The 20,408-nt window shown below is 36.9% G+C and overlaps 1 protein-coding gene across 1 annotated transcript in view; it reads right to left on the bottom strand.

Annotated features, from left to right (window-relative positions):
- Positions 1-20,408, bottom strand: part of LOC112407024 (focadhesin-like) — a 223,269-nt gene that overhangs the window by 103,382 nt on the left and 99,479 nt on the right. The window contains 3 exon segments of the mRNA XM_024756153.1: positions 3,957-4,040; positions 5,286-5,336; positions 8,825-8,959. Coding sequence (XP_024611921.1) covers positions 3,957-4,040; positions 5,286-5,336; positions 8,825-8,959 — 270 coding nt within the window.

Genomic DNA, 20,408 nt, shown 5'->3' with positions numbered 1-20,408 from the left:
AACTCGTTAAGTATCTGCATAAATTCATTTAAGAAGAGAAACAGCTTCTGATGAAATCAATAACATTCACTTAAATCAACGCAGAACAGGTTACACCACATTAATACCAACCCAGGGTGCATAATAAGTTCTTTTATATTACTCCCTTCTCAAATTAACTCCAGAAATCAACAACACTATCTTAAGAGCTCTATAATAAAAAGTTTAATTTTTAAGCAGCCAAGCATTTTTTAAAGAACCCAAGTCAGAGAGAAGAGTCAACCTAAATGTTTATCAATTACTGACTGTTTTACCAGAAAAACCATTCTTTATAGCTTTTTTTGGTTTGTTTTTCTGTTTTGTTTCATTTTGGGGGTGTCAGGGGGCACTAAAGAAGGCAAAGGAGAAGGATAAATAGCTAAAAAGACAAAGAAATACAAACTAAAAGGGAAAAATCATTCATGTCTATTTTTTAACACTGAAATCAACAGGTCCTCAAAGAAGCCCCCCCCGAAATTTTTTGACCAACTTTAGACTTGCATGTTTCAAGTGATTAACAATAATATTTTTACAAACCAACAAACACATGGATTCATTCACCGGCCTTATTTCCGTAGTGTAGTGGTTATCACGTTCACCTCACACATGGTTTCATTCAACATTCCCAGCTCATAAGACAGCCTAGCACTTAGTATACGTCCAATAAATAATCACTAAACCAATGCAAGTGTTAAGTGTCTATCATCAACGATCCCACAAAACTTCCTAATAACAAACCAGTGACAAGAAAGATGAGTTAATGAATCTGCTATTCAAATCCCTGGCTCACATGATATCTCATTCAGCTCTACTCTCCATTGATATTTTCCATCTTACCTTAGGTGGTACTGTTTCGTTTAACCCTAAATATTCCTTCTGATGTCTGTCACTCCTTTAATGCCTTCTGTTTTACCAGCCTGTTAGCTTTCTTTCAACAAGTTTCACAGTTTAAGTTGATGCAGCAATGAACAAGAAATCTTTCTTTGATAAATTTAAAGGTGTACTTACAAAAGTAGTTGAATTATAATCCACAAAAGTAACCATGTGGATAGTATCTTTTAAAAAAATTCTCTTTTTCAAAAAAAATTTCTACTTGAAATTCACTGTATGTTCTGTTAAAAGATTATTTCACAAGTTTCCACAAGTAGAAAAAGAGAACCTATACACCTTTCACTGGAAAGGTATACAAGTACCCTTCAGTTTTGTGAGTAAACCAAACTGCCCTTGGTGCAGAGTGAGTAAACTCTGACAACAAGGAGGAATCTTAGATTTTACACTAGAGAAGTCCTTACCTGGCAGAGACTTTTGAAACAGTTGAAAGTATGCTTTTGTAGAAAGTGAGCCACAGTTTCACATCACTGCCACTATCTACAAAACAGAGGTGGGATCTGGGGTTGCACCCTTAGGCTTCAGGGACTTGTTTGGAATATGAACATACTGACCATTTTCTGGACTTTTAGTTCTTAGATATTCAAACAGCCAAACTGAAAATCAGTAATTAATAAAAAGAAGAAGAACAATGCATGGTGTGGTCTTGGAAGTAATGATTCTCCATGCGGAGGAAGGTCCTCTATATCAGAAACTGGGGGTTGAAGTGGGGTGGACTCTTTTAAACCATATGTCCTCTCATCTTAATCTCAGTTAAGAATATCCACGGTAGTGAACCTCTGTTACATATGAGAGGGAATCACATCCTAGAAGGGGGTTAGGGCAGAAAAAAGGTTGAAAAGCATGGCTAAGATCAGTCTTAGAGATTTCTTTTACAGCTCTTCACGCTCTGCTGGTGAAAACCCAAGCATATATAGTACATCACTACCCTTTATGTTGGAAGGTATAAAGAGCTATTTATGGTTGTTTAGGGATCAGAGGATATAGAAGAGTTAGATTAAGAAAGTATCTAATATTTGACTGCGTACAGCACTTAGCTGAGTAATAACTCTAACAAACACAACCAGAAACTAAACATAACCCTCAAGTAGGATAAAATAGAAACATAACATTATTTAAAGAGGTAGAGACTAAACAGTCAAGAGTATATGGGAGTTATTTAATAAAAGCTATCATTCCAGCTGGAATGTTTCAGTAATAATAGCTAAAAATAAAGGTAATCATTATGTTGTGATCTAAATTACCAATTGCTTATTTAAAATAATATAGGGACTTCCCTGGTGGTCCAGTGGTTAAGACTCTGCACTCCCAGTGCAGGGGGTCAGGGTTCGATCCCTGGTCAGGGAACTAGATCCTGCATGCATGTCACAACTAAGAACCCATGTGCTGCTACAAAGATCCCGCACGTGGCAATGAAGATCCCACGTGCCTCAACTAAGACCCAGTGCAGCCAAAAAATATATATGTATGTATATATATAAAATAAGAAAAAGTATATCTTTCCAGATAGTGTAGGTAATCTATTGGTAGGAGTTTACATACCAAATTTACATGTAATTTTTTCCTTTTTCTTTACCTTTCTCTCTCTTTTTTTCAAAAGCTATGGGTATTGCTAGTCACCATGGTGTAGTCTGAAATCCCATCTTTTTAAATTTTACGAGTCATAGGACATCTTTTGTTAAGGCTTCCTGTTTGTGATAACTGCACAACAAGCTGGCCGATCTGTCTTCGAGTTCTCAGTGACACGGGAAATCCTGCCTCACTTAGGATTTGGTTTTACAAGAGCCTATCTTCAGTCCCTCCAATTCAATTCAATGAACAGAAGTTTGCCTGGTTACTACTGGCATCTAGTCTCTGCATAAGCTCAACCCAGAAGAAAAAGTCAACTCATTTTAATGCCTGAGGATCCCAAGAAATTCACAATAAAACTTGCCACTTCACCTCAAGGACAGATTCTGGGTAATGTTACGCATAACTTCTTCTAAAACAATGTCTTCCTTACACTCTAAAGGCATTAAATAACCATTTGTATGCCTTTGAATTAGCAGTAACACTAAATGTGAAATCATACACTTAGGGACTTCCCTGGTGGTGCAGTGGTTAAGTATCTGCCTGCCAATGCAGAGGACACGGGTTCGAGCCCTGGTGCAGGAAGATCCCACGTGCTGTGGAGCAACTAAGGCCATGCGCCACAACTACTGAGCCTGCACTCTATAGCCCGCGAGCCACAACTACTGAGCCCTCGTGCCTAGAGCCTGTGCTCCGCCACAAGAGAAACCGCCACGATGAGAAGCCCCGTGCACTGTCACGAAGAGTAGCCCGCGCTCGCCACAACTAGAGAAAGCCTGTGCACAGCAATAAAGACTCAATGCAGCCAAAAATAAATAAATAAATAAGTAAATATTTTTTAAAAAGAAAGAAATCCTACACTTAATTCCTTAATATAACCTGATAATTTAAAGCTGGTTATACTAGGTAGGTAGTAGAAAAGGTAGTATGTTTTTAGTCTAGTCTAAAAACTAAGATAATATCTCACAGTGTGTTAACCCTTAAAAGAGAGTGATACTTTCTTCATCCAGTTCTCTGGGACTAACCTATATATCATTTCAAAGTAAACAAATAAATAGCAGATTTTTTTACGACGGCACTTCAATTCTGTATCACAAATAAAGATCTCTGGCTGCTCAGGTGGTAGAAAACCTTACTCTGAGCAGGTCGTGCTTGGATGTGAAGTTCAAGACGGCGCACTAACTGGGTAAGGTGGTTCCTATAGTGACATAGACCTTGCCCTGGGCACAGGGCAATGCAGTCATACACCAAGTCACCTTATAGAGATTTCATTTTCACCTTCCATCTGCTTCAGTTCATTATCTGTGAAGTCTAAGACCTCTATAGTCTACTACAGATTAAACAAATTATAAATATAAATTCTTATCTTTTATGGACAACACATCTAGAGTTACAGGTAAGAATTCCCTAAGCAGGGGATATAAGTAAAGTTATAAAACGTAGCAGTAAAGAGGTACCGGTAAGAAAGCAGATAAACCTACCTTTTCAGGCAGATGAAGAATGGTGTGCTCTCTGGCACTGAAGTGTGACAGAGATTTATATGCAGCATTTGCTACAACTGGGTCCTAGATAGAGTAAAAGTAAGATAAACAAAAGAAACAACATATATTAAACATCAACTCTGGAGGCAGAAAGAAAATCTTCCCTGACCAACCTCAAAGTTCTATAGTCAGTGCTTTGGAAATGGTATTCAAGCCTTGCTTAGTACGTCCCAATTAAAAATAGAGAGAGGGCTTCCCTGGTGGCGCAGTGGTTGAGAGTCCGCCTGCCAATGCAGGGGACACCGGTTCGTGCTCCGGTCCAGGAAGATCCCACATGCTGTGGAGCGGCTGGGCCCGTGAGCCATGGCCACTGAGCCTGCGCGTCCGGAGCCTGTGCTCCACAACGGGAGAGGCCACAACAGTGAGAGGCCCGCGTACCGGCAAAGAAAAAAAATAAAATAAAATAAAATAAAAATAGAGAGAAAACAGCACTGGACAGAGGCATCAGAAAAACCACATTTCTATCCTAGCTGGGACATTAAACATAAAATAACTCCTAATTGCTCAAGTCCCCATGAGGTGGTATGGTTTAGCGGAAGGAGTACGACGGTATAGAGTTTGATAGGCCTGGAAGTGGACTCTGAGTCTCCGGCTACTCCCTGGGAGAGCTGGTCTTCTGGAATCTAAGCTTTTTCGCTCATGAACCAGGTGGAACATCACCAACACCCTCTGCTCTATACTCCTTGATTGGAAATGACATTTGAAAAATGGAGAGTATACATGCTACTGTATATAAAATAGATAACTAATAAGGACCTACTGTACAGCACAGGGAACTCTACTCAGTACTCCGTAAGGGCCTATATGGGAAAAGAATCTAAAAAAGAGTGGATATATGTATATGTATAACTGATTCACTTTGCTGTACACCTGAAACTAACACAACATTGTAAATCAGCTATACTCCAATAAAAATTTTTTAAAAACCAAAAACAAACAAAAAATGGAGTGGACTTTTTGTTTGATGTGCTTATCGGTGGGGGAGGGGCAAAGCAGGAAAGAGGAAGGACCTTTAAAAGGAGAGGCAATGGCAACAGTCCTTCTTCATATCTGTCAGTGTCACAAAGTAACAAGTGCATTTTATGGTGAAAATGTATTAACTGGCATAAATTAAGAATAACTTTTAAAACCTAAATTTATTAATAGTCACAATTCTTTTAAAAGCAAGAAGGCATCATTTCAAGGGAGTTATATTTTTATCCTAAGAGTCTTATTTCACAGTTCTTTCCCCAGTTTGGTTCTGTTTCACTGACGCCCTTGTGACAGTACCTTGTTTTGAGTGTGGTTCCAGAGGAAGCTGAGGACTTGAACTTTAAAATTCTGAAAAATCAACAAACAACAGAATAAAATTTTAAGACAAAGATAAAATTGAGAGCAAACAATCTAAAGTAGCAAATGTGGAAATTAAATCACTTTAAAAATTATACCACTAGTAACTGACTTAATCTGTACTTATCCATCATTCATAAAATGAAAATACTCAGAAACAGACTCATCATCTAAACATATGGATATGTTAAACAAGGTGAGATTTTAAGATTATTGAATTTAGAAACCTAACCATTTCTTACTGATCTCTCAAGTCTTAGTACAAATGTCACTCTCCTTTTTCATGCCTCTATTCCTAACCCCCTACCCAGAAGAGAGCTCTCCCTTCTCTAGGCGGCCATATGGCACATGGCACAATTTAGCATCTAATGTGATTATCTGTATATGTGGTCAACTCACTACTAGCTTGTACACTCCTTAAAGCGGTGGCTGTCTTTCTCATTTCAAAGGCCAGTACATAAAGAATATAAAGCCCAGTTCCTCAAATGACAAATACTTAATAAATAATTGAGCATAAAAAGTCATTTATCTTCCAACACTCAATGTCTTCTTAATTTCAGCCACATCTAACTTCTTGCCCTGCTAAATCGTATGAGGTTCTTCTATACCTCCTTGTGTTTGCATATTCTCTTAAAAACGTCAATGAAAAGCAACATTTTATTAATTCTTCATGATTCTAGTCTAATAGCACCGACTAAATAAGGTTTCCTTAGATTTCTCCTAAGAATGCTTGTCACTTCCACCACCACACTCTCGTAGCCCTTTGAGTAACTGTGCTCATCAAATGTTATTATAATTATTATTGCTTATGTCTCTATCCTTTACCAACTTTTGAGCTTTCAGAAGGCAGGGACTGACAACATGGTATAATGGAAAAATATAGCCTTGGAGCTAGAAAGTCCTGGGTTTAGAAAACAGCTTTCACTTAGAAACTACAGTGTTGGTTCGGTTACTTGTCTTGCATGTAGCAGATACTCAATAAATATTTGTTTAATGAATTGATAGACCTCTTAAAACCTCAGATTCTTTTGTTATAAAATGAAAAATAATAACTTCCTATCAGATATTAGAACTAATTGATATAAAGTAACTGGAAGAGCACTGGGGAATATAATAACTACTTAAAATAGTGTCTATTATTGTTTATTAGTATCTCTAAGGCCTAGCACATTTCTAACAAATATATTCTGAGTCAATGAATGAATGATCAAGCACTTGCAAAGCAATTCAGAAAATATACAAATTGAAACATGGACTCTATTTTCAACAAGCTTATATGTTAATGGAGAAAATATATGTATACATATACCTGTAGTATAAAATAGAAATAAATGTTCTTAAGACAGTATAGATAAAGAACTTTGGGAGCAATAGACTCCTGTTGAAGAAAAATTCTCAAAGGATGAGATAACTTAAACCAATTCTTTATTTCCTAAAATAGACTTTAAAATTAGAGGTGAAAAAGAAAGTAATACTAGACAGAGAGAACAACATGAACAAAGGAAAAGCAATGGAAAAATTTGGAAGCGGAGAAGGAATCTACAATGGTTTGGTTTTCCTGGAGTGCAGGAGGTGGAAAAGCAGAATGAGGCCAATTCTAAGAGACCTTATTGGCTCCATATAAAGAAACTGGACTTCACTTTTGGTAAACACAAGGCATTTGAGGTGACTAGGGATAGCAATGACCTAAGAAATGTTTTGGGAAAACTATATTCAACTCGGTCTTACATACAAACAAACTGTAAGCACTTAATAGAAAATTATTTAAACACACACAGGAAGAGACAGGCAGAGGGAGGGAGAAAGGAAGGGAGGGAGGGAGAAAGTGGGGGAGGCGGGGAGGAAGGGAGAGACAGAGCGACAGACGGGAGAGGGGTCTTCCCTACGTTTCTTTACTTCTGCTGCCAGGTGGGCTCTGATCACTGAAGAAATCTCCCTACTAGGAGGAAACTGATGGATGAAATGGTCCCCAAGCCATCTATCTGAATAAGAGGAATCCTAATGTTATTAAAAGCATGAAGATAAACCAAAATAAAATGTCACTGAAAAGGAATGTAAAATTTGAAGGAAAAAAAAAATCATCCAAAAGACAGCTTACCCAATGTAAGCAAACATAAAAAAACACACAAGCCACTTCATAAATTCAATGTAAGAAAAACTGAAAGTACAAGCAATACAAAGGTATATGAGTTCAGCCCTTGAAGACAGAAAATAAATATACGTATCACTGCATACAAAGCCCTTATTTTGTGTTTTAGTATGGGCTCCTTATCAGTAGCCTGGCAGATTTTCTGACAACTTAGGGTATGTACCCATGAACAGTGGCCATAAAAAAGACTGTTGGTGAACTATATACTCTAGGAGTCTCGAACTGATTCTTTTTTTAATACCCCAAAAGAAAAGCCCAAATGTGAGAATAAACTCACAATATCCTGTATTGGTTCATTCATGCATTCAACAACTAGGTTCTGAATATACATTATGTACCATGCTAGGTATTGTGTCCTTGGTAAGGACAAATTTGATTCTTTTCACTGTGTAGCGTTTAGAATGATTAGAAGTATTATCCTACAATTCTGTCTTCTCATGTGATCTAAAACAAGTAAGGGACTATTCTTGGAATCTTACAGAGGGCCAGTTTATCAAAGTCTGTGAAGCACTAAATCAAACTAAAGGTTCACCAAGACTTCAAGTGGAAATCAATTGAGGCTCTTTGAAGGGAAAGTCGATAAAAAGGTGAGCTTGAAAGGGGATATGGCTACAAAAGTGGAGATATAAATCAATCTGCCACCCTCTCATTTCATTCAAAGAAGAGATAACAGAGAAAATGTTAAACAGAAGTACGTGAATCTTACAGCAAAACATCTTCCACCAAGTGTTTCAATTCATTACAATGACAAACATTGCCTAGTTCATAAAATTATTTTCCTCTCCTAGGACAGGTTGATTTTACAATCGTCTTCATTGAAGAGTATACATGAAAAGCAAAGCTATATATAGAAAATGTAAACTAATAAACTAACACGTAAAAAATCAAATCTCTACGCCTAAGCTAGAAAAAACCCACAAATGACACTATGTCTATACTACTCAGAAGTCTGCCCTGCCTTACTAAAGCCTTTGTAACACTTTTTAGAATTTAAAACACCAACAAAATGCATTTAAACTGTTGGCCTCGTGAATTCTATTATTTTAAGAAACACTATTTTAACATATGGGCTTTAAAAAATCTTGACTATACTTTCATAATAAAAACTTGGCATCCTTCATGTAAATAAATCTCAAAGACAGAGGACTGATAAGGGTGGATATCCTCCTACTCCTAGGAGTCCATAAAGATATTAACATGTTCACAGAACAAAAAGTGCTAAATGATTTTTGGCAAACAAAAGATACGAATATTTTTTCCCAAAAGTTATGATAAAGCACATGTCTTCCCAATGTAGAAACAGACAATTTATTGAGCTCTGAATGCATACCTCATATTCAGTTGTATTGACTGTTAAGGAAGGAACCAGAGAAAACAGTTCACTGAGGGTCTTCAAAATGAGAGGTCTCATGTCACAACTCAGCTTTGGGGAGAGAGCATTCCAAGTGGAGCGAATACAAACCACCTGTGAAGCAAATACAAAAGTCAATGCCTAACAAAATCCCAGCTCATATGACGCCGTTAGTAAAGAGTACTGTCTTTCATTATAAGGAAACTTAAGAACAAGAACACTCCTAGCAGTTAAGATCTGATAAATCATCACCCCTCAAAAGAAATTATTTAAACTAATATAAACTGCTGTTGAAGAAGATCCAGCCTGCCTCACACTACTGCTTTTTTACTTTATTTTGGTTAACCAAAGAAGCAAAGCTTTGTCGCTCTCCCTCACGCACTAATACACACAAAATTCACTCCAGGTTAGCTACAAACATTGTTGAATAGCCATTCTCTGAAACCAAGAAGGGTGAGATAATGCTAGAACATTTCTAAATCCAGGTATTCACAGTTCTCATAGTTTTCTAGTCTTGCTGAAAACTGTATCACCACTCAGAAAACTGGGATGTTAGCATACATAAATCAAACACTCTCAAATCATCTTACAAACTTCTAAATGAGGTAGGTGAATAATTTTATTATTTAAAATAATAACTTAAAACTTTGTTTAAAAAGTCATTTCAGATTTTTAAGAGGCTGTTAAATGCTAAAATAAAACTAACAAAAATGTTATTGTTAGCTTGACCCAATTCCCTTAAACCAAGTATTCTTAAGCCATTTCAAGATCTGTTTTTAAGGATATTCAAATATCTTCTTAAGTTCAATTCCAGCTACAATGGATGATTTCTTCACTTACAGATATTTGATTAAAATTTTAAAACTCAGGCAGGAAGAGTGGCAACACAGATCAATCAGATAGAGTTTAACAAGGATTAATCTTTCTAAACCACTACAATCTTTCCCTTAAGCTTCAATTAACACACACAATTTATCTTCATCTACAAACATAAATTATTTAGGAAACACTACATGAGTTGACAAGTGAAAAGATGTCAAAGATAAATGAATAATATATACTTAAAGACACAGATTAAGGAGAGACTCAAAGAAGACAGCAGGAAGAGTATCTCAGAAAACTTGGATTCAGTGCTTTTGCTCTTATTTTCCACCTTCCATGAAACAGCAGAAAAATGTTCGTTGACTTGAGATCCACTACAAATTTGGATTCCACTAGCATTCACTAAGGGCAGTACTGTCAGGCATGACAGTAGGTACATTTATACAAAGTAGCTCTAATATTACAAATCATCAGTATTTGAAATAAAAAAGAAACCAATTCTTTAAAAGCTATCAATTCAACATCGAGTATATACCCAGAGTAGTATACAGCACTAAGAGGAACAATAAAATACAAAACATAATCTAACCCTTCAAAGAATTTACCACCGTATCAAAAAGGAAGAGAAATGTCTGTAATTCTAAATCATTGGGAAACAAAAGGTGCATGATTAGATTTTGAACTATTTTCAACAGAAAACAGTTTCAGGAGGAACCCAGGGAGGAAAGCTATTTCAGTGGGTGGGAGTCATTACAGTATCAGGAGGCAAAAAGTTTAGAGATGGGACTTGGAGAAGGAATGGAAAGAAATCAGGCAGACATCCCACAAGGAAATGGAAAGCATAAGTCAAACACAAATAAAGCAAACTGTAGACATAAAAAGCACGAGTCCTGGTGAAGCAAGACTGATGGATCAAAGAGTACCTAGAATACCAAAGCAGTCTGGATCAGAATCAAAAGGAAAAGGAAGCCTCCAGAGATTTCTGAGTTGGGGAATAAACAAAATTCAAATACTATTTTTGAAAGATTCTTCTGGTAGTCTTATAGCCAAACTCAAAGCAGTCGTGAACCTCTCTAATTCCTATTTGTCAGTAGTCCCTAACATAAAGAACCTCAAAAGTTTCCCAAAATTTGTATGCTCAATATACTCTCTAATTATCCACGCTTTCTCCTCACTTTAAATTCCTATCTAATTCCAACCTACGTTGTTTCAAGACAGTTCAAATCTCAATTCTAAAATTCACTTTTCTCTTACAATTCAGGCCTTCATTTTATCCCTTCCTTTCCTCTAACTTCTAGCACCTAAAACTCTGTACTACCCAACTTAACATTTAATTCCATACTGCCTGGTATTGTTCACTATTTTTGTAAATATAAATTGTCTTCTCAACTAGATATTAAGTTCTGCAAAGACAATGACCACATCTTACAGTTCTCACCCCCCCCCACCCTGCTCACCTAGCACAGTAATAACTATATCAGATTATCAGTAGTTATCAACTACTGATGGTACTGGAGCCTGAGGAATGGTAAATCTGAGATAGAGAATAAAAGAATTAAAAGGACTTGGAGAATGAAGTGAGATGATTTGGGCCTAGAGACCTGGGTGAATACAAAGCAACACAATTAAATGGAGGGGAAACCTGAAGAAGGAGCACCTTTGCAGGAGATGGGGGATGGATATGTTTAACTGGAGCGGATGGAAAGACATCTAGAAAGAAATATCCTGCAGGCACGACGGAAAAAGGACTGTAACTCAGATGAAAGGTCTGCTAACAACAGCTTTGTCATTCAAACATTTCCGTAAATCAAAATACCAGGAGGAAGTATGGTCTCATACATGTTCTGATGCACTTTGCACGTCAACAAAAAAGATCTCTGGCCACCAATTATGGGAGTACAAAAAGGGCTTGCCCTGTCCATGGATTTAAAAGTCTCCCTCCTAGAACGTTTGAAAACTAGTGCCTGAAATGGTACTCTACATGTGGAATATGAGAAGATATTCCAGAATCCCAGCCATGAATTGTGCCTTAAATGTAAGCAAGGTATACCTGCAGGGAATATACGTAAATCCAGGCTTGCCTATACATAATTGGGAGCAGGGAAGCCTCTAATAAAGAAGCCTGCTTCCTTTGACCTTCCCAACCCTGGCTATTCTTGACTAGATCTTAGAGATCTTCCATGCCTGAGGACTTTGGATTCAACCGATTACTATCTTGCTATGTCCATCTCCTAGAACCCTGTGGACCTGATCCACCAGCCTGTTGACCTGTGCAATCTGTCATATTATATCAGATTAGTCAAGCTCATGTTCCTGGTCTTTACTGGCTTGTTTCGGCTCTACTGTTTATTACCCAATGACTTGTCTGTTTTCAAAAAATAGACAGACTTCTGGCTCCAACAACATGATGGGCCATACTTGAAATGACTGATAAAGAAGAAAATTCTTTTATATATAGCTGAGGCGAAAAGGAAAAATGGGGGTGGGGTTAATTATCCAGTGCCGGAAACAAAGAGGGAAATACCTGCATTGTGGTATTGAAAGGAAGCTGTCAGTTTCCATAACCTAATAGCTTGAGTTTAAATGTCCACATGGTAAGAGGAGATACTGCCTTTATTGTATAGATGGAAGGGAGTCAGAACTGAGACCCCCACATAAAACCAGCACCCTTGAAGGGCTGCACCCTAGTGTAATGGTTGGACTAGAAACCAATGAGCTGAGAAATTAACAAAAAATGGCAGTGAGCTGGGGGCACCTGGACCACTCTCAAAAAGCACTCCCATAATACATAACCCAAATGATTTGCACAGAAAACTAAAATCAAATAAGCCACACTAAAAATAAGTTTATATGTCTATACATTATAATATGACTGTTTAAAACCAAAGGCAAAGAGACAATCTTCAGAGATAAACGGGAGAAAATACAGGCTATCTACAAAGGAGCAATTTAGAGTAACAAAAAACTTTTCAAAATTAACAAGACCAAAAGACAGTGCAATAAGATCTTAAAAGTGCTAACAGCCTACAATACTAAATCCACAGGAAACTATCAGCCTACAATACTAAATCCACAATTCAACAGTATCAGCCTACAATACTAAATCCTATGATACTAAATCCACAGCAACTATCAGCCTACAACACTATCAGCCTACAATACTAAATCCACAATTCAACAGTAGGGGCAAAACAAGCAAAAACAAACAAAATACAAGGAAAACTATCAGCCTACAATACTAAGCCCACAATTCAACAGTAAGGGCAAATCAAGCAAAAACAAACAAAATAGAAGGAACAATACCTAGGTATTATGCATATATAGCATATGAATATTCACCGACTAATGACTCAGAACATCGTGCTTAGTTTGTCTATGAGATTTTGGAGAATTCATTCCATTCTGAATGCTTACGTTATGTATATTTTGTTGCCATTTTTGTTTCTTGGGGAGAATGATACTTTTTCCATGTTATTCTTCCACAAGAACCCTAGCGACACTAAACAGCACAGATTACGAAGATCCGATGTAACGTGATATACTGTAAAGAGCACACGACTAGAGTCTGAAACCCCAGGTTCTCCCATGTGGTAGCTGTGGGACTATGGCAAAGTCATTAATCTCCTTCAATTTGTGCCCGCAGCTGCAAAACGGAAATAATATTACAAACACCTGCTCTATGTATAGCACAAGGTTAACAGTAAAGGCAATACTGAGGCAATTGTATGCAAATGTGCTTTATACAGTGTAAGAGAAGCTTGCCAATGGAAAGGATAATGAATCGCAAAAGAATCAGAGTCTTTGCTTCAGTTCTTGAGCTGTAAGAATGAATTTGTTTCTTCGCAGAGGAACAGATAGCTATCTTCTAATTTTACCTCCAAAAGGTATTTCTAGAAATTCCCAAGAAGAGCCTACTCCTTTTGTCCTGATGCTTTACTCCAACAGAGGGAAAGCTTTTTAAAAACATTTAGGCTATGAAAACCGCTTTATTTGCCCTTTTCATAATGAAGGTAAAAGAAACTGCCTTCACAATTAGAGGACTCAAGTCATCACCATGCAGTGAAGCCCTCTTAAGCTAATTCAGCACACACAATTCATAAAACAGGATGCTTCTGTTACCAAAATACAATAACATGGGATAAGAGGGAGTTTAAGGAGCTATAATCAATGGAGCAGAAACAATGGGAAAAATAACATTCTTTCTTATCCTAATAATATGGGGTTAAAGGTTATAGGTATAAAAAAAATACTAGCACAGGTTTATTTAAGCAATTTCAGTCTTTTAATGTCTGAGACTAGTGTATTATCAAAGCAGTGTTGTAAAAAAAAAAAGAATAAATATTGAGTTGCCTTTTTTCAAGTCCCTTATAATCTAAAGGACAGTAATTCTGATGATCAGAGTTGCTCAACTTCTGTACTGTTGATGGCAAATAATGTAAAGGCACATATCTAAATCCCAAATTGTGGCTTAATGAATCAAAAATATGTGTACTTGATGTGGTAAAGCTACTCTCATACTTGCCATTTCTAAAGGAGGCATGACAGAAAAACTGTTTGGTAGTTTGTAGTACAGACTTATAATTCTAACATCTGAATAGAAGAGGCTTGGAACTGTATAAGTGCTACAAGTAAAAACAGAAAGGCATTGACTAAACAGACAGATCTAGATTATCAAGCCACCCAAGGGAATCACTACTCAGCGGCCTGGGATTTTAGGTTTCTCTTTTATTCCGCCATGTCAGAAGTTGCAGCTTCCCTGAGACACCTCCCCCTAAAGGGAACAATATCTTCCAATGTAAACTCCATTGATTTCTCTGCAGGAACAGAAAGAATGACAAAAGAGCTCCCTGCAGGGACGTTCAGTTTTCATTTTTGCTAGATTCTGTCTGAATTAATTATCTATTTCATGTTGGACACTCTCCTGGCATGAACTAGCAAACTCACAGTAAGAATGTGTCAGAAATATCCTTTGACAAGAAAATTAGTGCTTTATTCCCCCAAATAACCAGACGGATTTTTTTTTTTTAAAAGGCCAGTTCCTTCCCCTGTTCAGATAAATGGAATTTAGACTCCAAGGTAAAAAAAGAAAAATAACAGAAATTCAATCAAAATAGCTTAAACCCACCCACCCACCAAAAAAAACTGCTGAAAAGTTGTTCAGCAGATACAAAATTAAACGCAAAGCTTCTGCACAGCCAAGGAAACCATCGCTATAACAAAAAGACAACCTATGGACTGGGAGAAAATACTTGCTAATGATGCAACCAACAAGGGCTTAATTTCCAAAATATACAAACAGCTCATACAACTAAAAAACAAACAACATAAAAAATGGGCAGAAGACTTAAATAGACTTTTATCCAAAGAAGACATACAGATAGATGGCTAATAGGCACATGAAAATGTGCTCAACATCAGTAATTATTAGAGAAATGCAAATCAAAACCACAATGAGGTATCATCTCACACCTGTCAGAATGGCCATCATCAAAAAGTCTACAAATAACAAATGTTGGAGAGGATGTGGGGAAAAGGGAGCCCTGGTACGGTGCTGGTGGGAATGCAAATTGGTGCAGCCACTACGGAAAACTGTATGGAGGTTCCTTAAAAAACTAAAAATAGAACTACAATATGACCTAGGAATTCTACTCCTAGGTATATAGCCAAAAAAAATTAAAACACTATTTCAAAAAGATGCATGCACCACAATGTTGATAGCAGCACTATTTACAATAGCCAACACATGGAAGCAACCCAAGTGCCCATCAAAAGATGACTGGATTAAGAAGATGTGGTATATTTATACAATGGAATACTACTCAGCCATAAAAAAGAATGAAATACTGCCATTTGCAGCAATGTGGATGAACCTAGAGAATATTATGCTAAGTGAAGTAAGTCAAGCAGAGAAAGACAAATACTATATGATTTCACTTACATTTGGCATCTAACAACCAAAAAACAAACAAAACAAGATGAAAACAGACTCATAGATAGAACAAATGGGTGGTTTGGGGGGGCGAAACAGGTGAAGGTAATTAAGAGATACAAATTTTCAGTGAGAAAATAAATAAGTCACAGGGACGTATTACACACCAAGAAATATCATCAATATTGTAACAACTCTGCATAGGGACAGACGGTTACTAGACTTATGGTCTTGATCATTTCATGATGTAGTTAAATGCTGAATCACTATGTTGTACACCTGAAACAAACATAATTTTGTATGTCAACTATATTTCAATAAAAAAAATATTTATCACAGTATGGTGCATCAGATGAAAAGTGAAAATCAAAACAGAAAACAATTTAAGTATCCCACAATAGGAAATTCATTAAATACAGGACAGCCACATGCTCATTCAATGAGCTGTCAGAAGTAGATTATCACATGACTTGGTGTCCATGATAAACTGCTAGCTGAATAAAAACATGTTACAAAACAATATCTATAGTATGATCTCTTTCTTTGTTATACATATACTCTGGTTTAGAGATGATTCTTAATCTTTTTTTCCTCAGTCAAAACTTCTGACTTTTCTACTATGTACATACAATATTTGAGTCATATGTTAGGGGAAATATATATGCATTTTATGAATTTAAGCCTTAATCATTTTTCTATAATTAAAATTAATTTTAATTGATTCTTCCACTGCCCTATAGATTACATAAAGATTTACTTTCATATGGCAACTAAAATTACTGTATTTTTAAAATGACATTAGGCAAGGTGCTCATACTTTGGTAAAAATTGGCATTAATGTTTCTTCTGCCCACCCACCTAAATTAATATTGTTTTATATGAAAACTTGGAAGTTTACCATAGCTGTTCCTATTTTACAAAATGGAGCCCAAAATCTTCAACCATACATGGCAAACCTAATATAATTCCACAGAATTTTTTACACAACCGTATTGCTCAAAATGACTATTGCTTCTCCTCAAACAGAGCATAAGCCAGGAATTAACAACTACTCCTGCCAAATCAACTAAATATATGGCTGGTGATGACTACACGATCCATAAACACATGCCAGGAGGAATGGAGGCAAAGATTGAGAAGATGCAAGAAATGTTTAACAAAGACCTAGAAGAATTAAAGAACAAACACCTAGAAGAACTAAAGAACAAACAAACAGAGATGAATACAGTAACTGAAATGAAAAATACACTAGAAGGAATCAATAGCAGAATAACTGAGGCAGAAGAATGGATAAGTGACCCGGGAGACAGAATGGTGGAATGCACTGCCACGGAACAGAATATAGAAAACAGAATGAAAGAAATGAAGACAGCCTAGGAAACCTCTGAGAAAACATTAAATGCACCAACAATTCACATTGCAGGGGTCCCAGTAGGAGAAGAGAGAGAGAAAGGACCCGAGAAAATATTTGAAGAGATTAGAGTTGAAAACTTCCCTAACATGGGAAAGAAAATAGCAACCCAAGTCCAGGAAGCCAAGAGAGTCCCATACAGGATAACCCAAGGAGAAACATGCCAAGACACACAGTAATCAAACTGGCAAAAATTAAAGACAAAGAAACATTATTGAAAGCAACAAGGGAAAAATGACAAATAACATACAAGGGAACTCCCATAAGCTTAACAGCTGATTTCTCAGCAGAAACTCTACAAGCCAGAAGGGAGTGGCATGATATATTTAAAGCGATGAAAAGGAAGAACCTACAACTAAGATTACTCTACCTGGCAAGGATATCATTCAGATATGACGGAGAAATCAAAAGTTTTACAGACAAGCAAAAGCTAAGAGAAGGCAGCACCACCAAACCAGCTCTACAAAAAATACTAAAGAAACTTCTCTAAGTGGGAAACACAAGACAAGAAAAGGACCTACAAAAACAAACACATAGCAGTTAAGAAAATGGTCACAGGAACATACATATCAATAATTATCTTAAATGTGAATGGATTAAATGCTACAACCAAAAGACAACGACTCCCTGAATGGATACAAAAACAAGACCCATATATATGCTATCTACTGGAGACCCACTTCAGACCTAGGGACACATACAGACTGAAGGTGAGGGGATGGAAAAAGATATTCCATGCAAATGGAAATCAAAAGAAAGCTGGAGTAGCAATACTCATATCAGATAAAATAGACTTTAAAATAAAGAATGTTACAAGAGACAAGGAGGACACTACATAATGATCAAGGGATCAGCCCAAGAAGAAGATATAACAATTATAAATACACATATGCACCCAACATAGGAGCACCTCAATACATAAGGCAACTGCTAACAGCTATAAAAGAGGAAGTCAGCAGTAACACAATAATAGTGGTGTACTTTAACACCTCACTTACACCAATGGACAGATCATCCAAACAGAAAATTAATAAGGAAACACAAGCTTTAAATGACACAAAAGACCAGATGGATTTAACTGATATTTATAGGACATTCCATCCAAAACAGCAGATTACACTTTCTTCTCAAGTGCACATGGAACATTCTCCAGGATAGATCACATCTTAGGTCACAAATCAAGCCTCAGTAAATTTAAGGAAATTAAAATCATAACAAGCATCTTTCCTGACCACACACTATGAGATTAGAAATCAATTACAGGGAAAAAAATGTAAAAAACACAAACACATAGAGGCTAAACAATACGTTACTTAATAATCAAGAGATCACTGAACAAATCAAAGAGGAAATCAAAAAACACCTAGAGACAAATGACAACCAAAACACGACGTGTTTCATTTTGACAACGAAAATCCAAAACCTATATGATGCAGCAAAAGCAGTTCTAAGAGGGACGTTTATAGCAATACAAGCCTACGTCAAGAAACAGGAAAAATCTCAAACAATCTAACCTTACACCTATTAGAGAAATGGAAATAAAAATAAACAAATGGGACCTAATGAAACTTCAAAGCTTTTGCACAGCAAAGGAAACCATAAACAAAACCAAAAGACAACTCTCAGAATGGGAGAAAATTTTTGCAAATGAAGGAACTGACAAAGAATTAATCTCCAAAATTACAAGCAATTCATGCAGCTCAATATCAAAAACACAAACAACCCAATCCAAAAACGCGCAGAAGACCTAAATAGACATTTCTCCAAAGAAGATATACAGATTGCCAACAAACACATGAAAGAATGCTCAACCTCACTAATCATTAGAGAAATGCAAATCAAAACTACAATGAGATATCATCTCACGCCGGTCAGAATGGCCATCATCAAAAAATCTACAAACAATAAATGCCAGAGAGGGTGTGGAGAAAAGGGAATCCTCTTGCACTGTTGGTGGGAATGTGAATTGGTACAGCCACTATGGAGAACAGTATGGAGGTTCCTTAAAAAACTAAAAACAGAAGTACCATACGACCCAGCAATCCCACTACTGGGCATATACCCTGAGAAAACCGTAATTCAAAGAGTCATGTACCAAAATGTTCATTGCAGCTCTATTTACAATAGCCAGGACATGGAAGCAATCTAAGTGTCCCTCAACAGATGAATGGATAAAGAAGATGTGGCACATATATACAATGGAATATTACTCAGCCATAAAAAGGAACGAAACTGAGTTATTTGTAGTGAGGTGGATGGACCTAGAGACTGTCATACAGAGTGAAGTAAGTCAGAAAGAGAAAAACAAATACCATAGGCTAACACATATATATGGAATCTAAAAAAAGAAGAAAAAATGGTCAGAAGAACCTAGGGACAAGACAGGAATAAAGATGCAGACCTACTAGAGGACAGACTTGAGGATACGGGGAGGGGGAAGGGTAAGCTGTGACAAAGTGAGAGAGTGGCATGGACGTATATACACTACTAAACGTAAAATAGATAGCTAGTGGGAAGCAACCGCATAGCACAGGGAGATCAGCTCGGTGCTTTGTGACCACCTGTAGGGGAGGGATAGGGAGGGTGGGAGGGATGTAGATGCAAGAGGGAAGAGATATGGGGACATATGTATATTCACTTTGTTATAAAGCAGAAACTATACACACCATTGTAAAGCAATTATACTCTAATAAAGATGTTTTAAAAAAGAATTATTAAAAAAAAAATCTTCCAACAAACAGAAGTCCAGCACCAGATGGCTTCACAGGTGAATTCTATCAAACATTTAGAGAAGAGCTAACACCTATCCTTCTCAAACTCTTCCAAAAAATTGCAGAGGAAGGAACACTGCCGAACGCATTCTACGAGGCCACCATCACCCTGTTACCAAAACCAGACAAAGATACTACAAAAAAAGAGAATTACAGACCAATATCACTGATGAATATAGAGGCAAAAATCCTCAACAAAATACTAGCAAACAGAATCCAACAGCACGTTAAAAGGATCATACACAATGAGCAAGTGGGATTTATCCCAGGGATGCAAGGATTCTTCAGTATACGCAAATCAATCAATGTGATAAACCATATTAACAAATTGAAGGAGAAAAACCATATGATCATCTCAACAGATGCAGAAAAAGCTTTTGACAAAATTCAACACTTATTTATAATAAAAACTCTCCAGAAAGTGGGCATAGAGGGAACTTACCTCAACATAATAAAGGCTATATATGACAAACCCACAGCCAGGGCTCACATTTAGTACGTAAGTGAAAGAATGAAAAATTAAGTTATAACAATTAACCAGGGCTTCCCTGGTGGCGCAGTGGTTGAGAGTCCGCCTGCCGATGCAGGAGACACGGGTTCGTGCCCCGGTCCGGGAAGATCCCACATGCC

Source organism: Neophocaena asiaeorientalis, unplaced genomic scaffold (genome assembly GCF_003031525.2).
Source record: "Neophocaena asiaeorientalis asiaeorientalis breed wild unplaced genomic scaffold, Neophocaena_asiaeorientalis_V1.1 scaffold1013, whole genome shotgun sequence".
NCBI classification, from domain to species: Eukaryota; Metazoa; Chordata; class Mammalia; order Artiodactyla; family Phocoenidae; genus Neophocaena; species Neophocaena asiaeorientalis.
This window is presented reverse-complemented; position numbering and strand designations above follow the sequence as displayed.